This window comes from Aegilops tauschii, chromosome 7, assembly GCF_002575655.3.
Source record: "Aegilops tauschii subsp. strangulata cultivar AL8/78 chromosome 7, Aet v6.0, whole genome shotgun sequence".
NCBI classification, from domain to species: domain Eukaryota; kingdom Viridiplantae; phylum Streptophyta; class Magnoliopsida; order Poales; family Poaceae; genus Aegilops; species Aegilops tauschii.
In genome coordinates this window covers 597,844,436-597,852,590 of record NC_053041.3, presented here as the reverse complement: position 1 = coordinate 597,852,590, position 8,155 = coordinate 597,844,436, and the positions used below count along the sequence as shown (strand labels likewise).

Sequence of the window (8,155 nt, the reverse complement as noted above, 5' to 3'; positions counted from 1 at the left end):
CCCGCCGGGTGTCTCCAGCGGGCGCGCAATAACCGCGCGTGGTATAAGAAGTTGGGCGCGCTGTCCGATTCGCTATCTCGCGCGGTATATTTGGGGCGCCCGCTTCCGCGCGCGGCACACTCGAGCGCTCGCGCCGCACTCTCTCCTCTCCGCCTCCTACGCCCCGCGCGCGCCGGCGCCGGCGAACTGCACCCCATGGACGCACGCGTCGGCACCCCGCTCACCCCATCCTATAGCCGCGACCCGTCCACCGCCGTCGCCGCAAACCCTAGCGCGGGGGGCGTTGGCCTCGCCTCCGCGGGAGCTCCTCCGACCATCGGCCTCGAGCGCGGCCTCTTCATGCCGCCGCGGATGACCTCGGCGGCGGGTGGCGTCGCGCCGACGCCGCCCCGAGCCACCGCCCCCCCCCCCCTCGAAGCTCCCCAATGCGGCGCGGCCGAAGAAGGGCAAGGCATCGGCAAAGAAGAACAAGGCGGCGGACGGCTCCGGCACCTCGAAGGCGAGGAGGAAGAAGCTTGCAGGGCGTGTGACGGGCGCGGCAGCTACCGAAGCGCCGGCGAGCTCACTCGTTGAGCCGGCGGCCGACGCGCACAATGTGTTCGACGAAATGCCCCCAAGGTAGAATTTTTTTTCAACGTTTCTTTTCTTGTTATTTTTTGAATGCATTCATATAGATAGCTTATTCGCATTGTTCAAAAAACTTTGTAGTCTCAACGATGATGCATACATGTAAACTATGGGTGTTGGCTCCAACAATTCGCATTGGTCTCAAACCAATGACATGCATTTCGAAGACCATGAGTTCGAGGTGGACGAGGAGGGTGAGGGCATTGTCGACGCGCCGAAAGGAAGAGCGGGCAATTACACCAACGCCGATGACATCTTACTATGCAATACTTGGTTGCAAGTGTCGAGGGATCCATCCGTTGAAGGTGATCAAAGTAGAGATGCTTATTGGGGGCGGATGAAAGAACACTATGATGTTCACAACGTGAGTGGAATTGACCGCTCCGGGAGATCACTTCGGTCCCGGTGGTCGACAATCAACTCGGATTGTCAAAGGTGGGCGGTCTGTCAAAAGGCGGTTGACAAGTTGAACCCAAGTGGCACAAATGAGGACGATAGAGTAAGTGGCATTTCATACATGTTCATCATCATACTTGTTGTTGGTGTTCGAAGTGCTAACTTGCTTTGTTTTCATGTAGTACCACATTGCACAAAACTTGTTCAAAGAAGAGGAGAGGAAAACCAAGAAGGGGAAGATCAAGAAAGGAAGGGTCTTTACCTTGCCTCATTGCTATAACGTGTTGAAGGATGATGAGAAATGGAAGAAGCGTGAAGATTTGGATGATTTGCATTTGAGCAACAAACGCAAGCGAACAATTGAGTTGAATGATGATGATGATGAGGAGGAGGAGGATGCATCAAGTGATGACGGCAAGAGAAGCCCCACACCCAACTCGGTTTCATACTCGAAGCCAAAACGACCGGATGGGTGCAAGAAAGACAAAACAGAAAAGAAGAAGAGGAAAGGAGATGATGAGCTCAAAAATGCTATGGAAGCTATTGTGAAGGCACGAAAAGAAGCCAACGAGGTGAGGAAAATGGCAAGGAACCAAGATGCCGCGGCCGAGGAGAGGAGGTTGGCGGCCGAGGAGAGGAGGGTGGCGGCCGAGGAGAGGAAGGTGGCTTTGGAGGAAAGGAAGGTGAGCAATGAGGAGCGAACAAGATTGTTGGAATGGGAGAAGCACTTGTTCTTCTTGGACACATCTAACCTCAATGAGGTGCAAAAGGAGTTTGTCAATCTTTCACGTGAAGAAGTCTTGATCCAAAAAAGAGCCATGATTCGTGCAATGGGTGGCGGTGACCTCGGCGCTATGGGTGGCGGTGGCCTTGGCGCCATGGGTGGCATGGGTGGCTTCGGAGGTTCCGTGGGCGGTTTAGGTGCCATGGGAGGCATGGGTGGCTTTGGAGCACCCCCCGACGCTATAGCCGCCATGGGAGGCATGAGTTTTGCTTCTCTCATGGGAGGCATGGGTGCACCTCCGGCCGCCATGGGCGGAATGTCTTTCGATGTGCCTCCTCACACACATTCCCATGAAGATGCCGTTGAAGATCTTGCCAACACCGCCGGAGCTTCACGTGATGCGGTGCGCGATGAGGAGAGGGAGGAAGAATCATCTTCGGAGGAGGCAGAATCGTCTTCCGAAGATTAGGACGAAGATGAGGACGAGGATTGATGTGTCTTTCGTTTATGTCTTGAACTTGGATTGCATTTTGAACTTGGTTGGATAAAGTTGTGGGCATGATTTTGAACTTGTGGGCATGAACTTTTATTCATCAACTTGTTTGTGTGAAATTTTATATATCATGTTCATTGCATTTTGAATGCCTTCAAATCCATTTTGTGTCCAAAATGCCATATATGCAATGCCCCGGCGAGTCGCGCGCGCTGCATTTTAGCGCGGCTGTTGGAGCCAGCGCTGGCGGCCGCGCAAAACCAGGCGAACGGCGCGCAGCTGTTGGAGATGCTCTTATAAATTGTAACAGATTTTTATAAAAGAAACTGACCAAACTTAAACAAGTTCGAGTATGTGTTTCGTCGTTTAACGAAGGGAACACATCACCGAGGAAGTTCCAATCCGCAGGTTAATTATGTCCGTGGGGTTTATTGTAGCTATATAATACACCTAGTCATCGAAGTTACATCCAGAACGCGGTAGGGCTCAGTGTCGGCGGATTCATGTCATGGGCCACCGTGTACGCCATGGAAGCGCGACCCCCACGGCCGACGATCCGGAGCTCCCCCTTCTTGCCGTACTTGAGAGCGAAGGTGGTCATCTGCACCACACGGCGGTGGCAGCGGGGGTCGTCGTCGTCAACCCTCTCCGCGCAGCACTCAACCAGGCAGTACCTGCTGCCTCCTCCCATGTACACCAGCGTGGCCCCGAGGTGCCCCGCCGACTCGAAGTCGAAGTCAAACAGCCTCTCCTCGCTGAGCTTCCAGTCCGGCCCCTCGCTGGCCTCGCCGGCTGGCTCGGCCCGCCTCGACGGCACGTCGCACGACGCGACGTGCCCGGGCGCCTCGTCGGCGAGCCCGACCCACGCGTCCAGCTCGCCGTCGTAGTGCGCCTCCCCACGGAACGGCAGCAGCCACTCGCCGTGGTAGCGGAACCCGCGGCGGTCCGCGTCGAACGAGTAGGTGCTCCGCTGGCGGATCTGCGCACCGCCGGGCCGCCACCCCATGACCGACGCGAACACGGTGCGCCCGTCCGGGTGCCGCGCCTGGCAGGTGACGTACTTGGGGCAGAAGGGCGGGGCCGCGTCGTCGATCCCGGACCAGGACCAGGCGGGCGGGGGCCGGTCGTCGTCGGGCGGCGGCTGCGGGCCGAGCTCCTCGATATACCGGTAGGCCATGACGAAGAGCCTGTCGCCGGCGGCCGATGCGTAGAAGGGCTTGCAGGTCATGCCGCGGTTCGCCTCGGGGAGCGGGCACGCCACCACCGCCATCGTGCGGGTGTCGAACCCGGGGATCGCCGGGCTGCCCTCGGCGGCGCGCACCGCCAGGATCTTGGTGCCGTGCGCGGCGAAGGCCCACGGGAGCGGGTGCCGCGCCTCGAGGCGGGCGATCGGTGGCGTGCCGTCCAGGCAGCCTTCGTCGGCATCGTCGTCGGCGTCGGCGTCGAGGTCGTCCTCGCCGAACCTGTAAATGCTGCAGCCCCTCTCCCAGTCGTCCAGCAGCACGTAGAGATGCTGCTGCTGCTGCCGCCGCTTGGCCGGCGGGAGAGCGGAGGGGTGGCCGGACGACCATGGCCGCTTCGACATGTGCGCTCCCGGCGGCTGTCTTGCTCTGCTGAGAATCGCCGGCCGTACCCCCTTCTCTGCGTGCTTTGTGCAGAAACAGGAAACGTAATTTTGCTTGACGATGGCGCGAACTTTTACTCCCTATATAAAAGCGGGAGGAGAGCGGATGCTCTGACATCCTTAAGGATGTCACGAAGCTACAGTGAAATGCGTGTGTAAAACGAAAGAGCGCTTTGCGGCGAACACTGGTTACTCTGCCAAAGGCAAAATAAATCTGTTTTTCTTTCTCAAATTTCTCGTACAAAATAGATGCAATAAAGGCTAAGAAAAGTCAAACCATACACAAACACTCTGTTATGCGACATACAAACAGAGTCGAACACCGGTGAACAAGGTTTATTTTGGATTTTGATATATGTGTTCAGAGAAATTGAGAACCTTACTGGGACTCTCACGATGGACCATAGGTTTTATTTTGATGAAAAGATTGTATGGTTTGTGACCTTATGTTGATGCAAATTGAGAGCCTTACTGGGGCTTGGCATGCCATAGATGCTCATGGCGGAGAGGAAGCTCTCTCAACTTCTGTTGTTATGCCTACCACCTAAGTTGCTCTGAAATGAAGACCATGACATGTTCTCCTTCCCTCGTTTGCTAATGGTTAATGTCCCCTTTAAGTCCAAAATGGCATGGCTATCAACCTTCAACCCCACCCCCACTTGACAGCTGCTCAGTATTTCTCTTGAACATACTACCTTCAATGTGTATTGTCAAGAGGAGTCACTCAAACATTAAGAGCGAATTTTGATCATCTGGTTGATGGTATGTTCAAGAGAAAAATTGAGGACGATCAAAAAATTCAGTTCGAGCATACCTTCAATCTGAAATGAAGAAGGCAGAAATATCAATCCAACCAACGGTACATTATGAGCAACAGAGCAAGCAAGCACATACATTTCCGCTTTGAGCTTTTGACATAGACAATACTTGATCCAGAAAGAAGAAGAATCTGATGAGAACAATATGAACTGCATTTGGAGGTGAAAGAATGGCAGTACACACAGTCATCTCAATTCTCAAATCAACAAAAACCAGGAGATAGTGACCACTAATAGGCCGACGCTTCGGGCAATGGACACAGATTTACACAACAGCTAGAAGGAACCTCAGAATATGCAGCCGCTATCAACACAAGACAAAGATAGCTCTTTGCTTGTGGAGAATACATACCATAGCTCCTTGTTAACATACCAGATAGCATCCTTCCAAGAAAACAGAAAACATACAAGGTAGCATCATCCATATTTTGGCAAACAATCACTCCAACCCATGCAACCAAGACAAGATAGTAGAAAGCAGCAATGAAGAACCTAGCTTACCCCAGGGCAGCCATCAGACCTTCGGATAGGCAGGCACACGCAACGCCCAGGTGTATCAGTGTGGTCTGTACATCGAGATTGCGTCGCCTCCTTTCCCATCCTCGTTCTTCTTCCCATTTTTCATTTTCTGGTACTCTGTATCCTGGCACTAGTCTCAGTCGGTGGTCATGGGCTCGGAGATGCAGCAGCGGAACCGTGCCTTACGGACATTGCTGACAACGTCCGTTTCAGCAGCCTCGAGCATGGTCACGACCTCGTTGAATGATGGGCGGACTTCAGGGTTTGCATCCCAGCAACGGGTCATGATATGGCTTAGAGCGGGCAGGCAATCTTGTGGGATCGCAGGACGAGCGTTCTTGTTCACCACAGCAAAAGCCGCCTGAACCGCTGTCATGTTTGTGAAGGGGAGCATGCCGGTCATGAGCTCCCACAGCACAATCCCAAAGCTATACACGTCGACCTTATGATCATAAGGCCTGTGCTGGATCATCTCCCTGTTAAGGCAAAAGACATCAGCATATCTGAGAGACATTTGCACACAAAAAAAACATCGGTAGTGGATGCAATTGACTTACGGTGCCATCCAGCGGTAGGTTCCTGTCTCTGGAGTCATTCCCTCGGTTTTTACCTCAATTCGAGCAACTCCAAAGTCTGCAATCTTGATGGATTTGTCTGCTGAAATTAGAAGATTATCTGACTTCAGATCCCTGTGAATAAATCCCAGGGCATGCACATATGCCATTCCTCTGGCAACATCAAGCGCTTGTTTCACTGCCAATCTCAGGGGCACAGACTTGGTCTGCCTTCGGGCAAGGAACTGCCTGACAGAGCCACCTTTTGCATATTCAGTAATGATACACCAAACAATCGACTTCCTGCATGCCCCGATGAACCTTACGATATTTGGGTGCCTCAACGTGGAAAGCATCATAACTTCTTGCACAAACTGCTGTTCCATCAACTGTGCTCTCTCTAGGTCATTCTCAGGCTTCTCCAGCAGCTTAATGGCAACATCTTCCCCATTGTATGTTCCCCGATACAGCTTCCCAAAGGCCCCCTGAGCAAAAGGAGCCCCCATGTCCAGCTTCCCCAGATCAATGGTCCACGCCTCATAGTTAGTGAGTATCTCCGTCGGATGAGTGGGGTCCATCAAAACCCGAGCCAACGCATCCTCCTTGAGAACAGAGGCAGCAGCCTTGTTGGGATAGATGACGCTGTTGCAAACCGAATAGTTCGGTGTGGGAACGTCACGGAGGCCCGGGTGGTTGAGCATGACGGTGCGGGACTCGTTGGAGGCCACGCTGCTGTTATCCACCGACATGGCGACCGAGCCGCCGACATAGTTCATCGAGTTCATGTTGTCCGCGCTGTCCACCGACATGTGGGAGCTCTCCCCGACCTTGTGGTAATACGGCATGTCGTAGAAGCCGTTGCTCTCGTTCTCCAGCTTCCCCCTGCCGCCGCCGATGCCAGCGCCGCCCAGCATATTGTGGAACCTTGCCCCCTCAATCATCTTTCAAAGATGCAACACACACCGATGGCAGGGTTTCTGAAAATGATCTGTTCTCCAGCAATGAAATGGTCCCTGCATATATAACCAGGACAGAGTATATTACTGCCTATATCTAAATGTGCAACACATATAACCTAACCTACACAGCACAAGGTAAATCGGGCCCATTGCACGGCTGTGGAGTATGGATAGCAGGCCCCAAAATCCATCCAGCAGCAGCAGCAAATTTAACCTATGTTGACACAGACCAAATTGAGCTTCACCCACGCGACCGATGCAAGGCGTGGCACCGAAGCTTCCCTACCTACGCATTCACCCCTAAACCAACCAAAACTAACCCACAGAGGTTAAAAGCAGGGGGGCTCGCACAAAAAATGGCAACTCGGCCCTCCCCCCTGCCGAGACCGCCAATCGCCTCCAAAATCAAGCAGGCGGGAGCGGCGACCGAGCCCCAAAAACTAGGCCAGCCTCTCTCGCCGGCCGGCCGACGGACGGATGAGCGGAGCGGCGGCGGCCGACGAGAAGGAAATAGTAAGCGCAACCCTAGCACAGCAGGCGGTGAAATTGGGCGGACTGGGCGCGGCGGACGTACCTCGGCCGGGAGCGGGGCGGCGGCCGGAGGAGGGGGAGGGGAGCGGCGGGGGCGGCCGGACGGCGGGGGGAATCCGGGGGCGGATTGGCGTGCTGCGCCTGCCTGCGAGGCGACGACTCGGAAGGGAAGGGAAGTCGGGAGTGGAGGGGAGAAAGAGAGAGAGAAGAACAGCTCACTGTGGGATGGATTCCCCGTCGGCCTCGCTCTCTCTTTTTCTTCTCTTTCTTTTTTTCACCGTCGTCTCGGTGCGAGCGAGGATAATGTGAGAGAGAGTTCGACGGCCCATCTCGGCCCGGCCCTCCGCTCCTGGGCCGGGCAGCTGGCCCGTCGACGGCCCGCCTCTGCTGCAGTTTAATTTCGCAGTACAGTCCGTGGCTTCAATTTTTTTAACAGTCACCGGGGGAGAGCTCTCCATCTGGATCTGATCTCTTTTAAAGAAAAACATGTCAGTTTATAAGAGAATCGGGTTAATAACGTGAGCAAGTTGACCCCGTTTATGAGAAAAACCGGGACCAAAAACCGTACATGTAACAGGGGTAAAGATGAGAAAGAAAAAAATGGGTGTCCAGAAGAAGGCACAACCTAGCTAGAAAACACAAGGACCATCATGACAAGAGGCACAGGTAGATGCGACGTGCCGTCGAGGGATCACACTATCAAAATTTTACAAGTTACATGACAAACATCTTGAAACATGCAAGATAATTTACTAGCAACAGGCCATACCTTCCTTTTCTAATCAAGAATTTCATTGCCGTTGTCCCGGTAATCAGACCCTCCGTTCATTTCCTGTCGCCGCCGATGTTGCATAGAGCCTCCTTGCTGGTCTGCACCCGAATAATCGATGCCACCAGCGCCACCATGAAT

The 8,155-nt window shown here is 54.0% G+C and overlaps 1 protein-coding gene across 1 annotated transcript; it reads right to left on the bottom strand.

The window, feature by feature from the left end:
- Nucleotides 1-4,817: 4,817 nt before the first annotated feature.
- LOC109753189 (serine/threonine-protein kinase STY13) lies at nucleotides 4,818-7,521 on the bottom strand. The gene is made up of 3 exons (XM_020312110.4): nucleotides 7,289-7,521; nucleotides 5,759-6,768; nucleotides 4,818-5,677 (listed from the first exon to the last, which is right to left on the bottom strand). The coding sequence occupies exons 2-3, from the start codon at nucleotides 6,694-6,696 to the stop codon at nucleotides 5,338-5,340; spliced, it is 1,278 nt and encodes a 425-aa protein (XP_020167699.1). The 5' UTR covers nucleotides 6,697-6,768; nucleotides 7,289-7,521; the 3' UTR covers nucleotides 4,818-5,337.
- Between the last annotated feature and the right edge of the window lie 634 nt (nucleotides 7,522-8,155).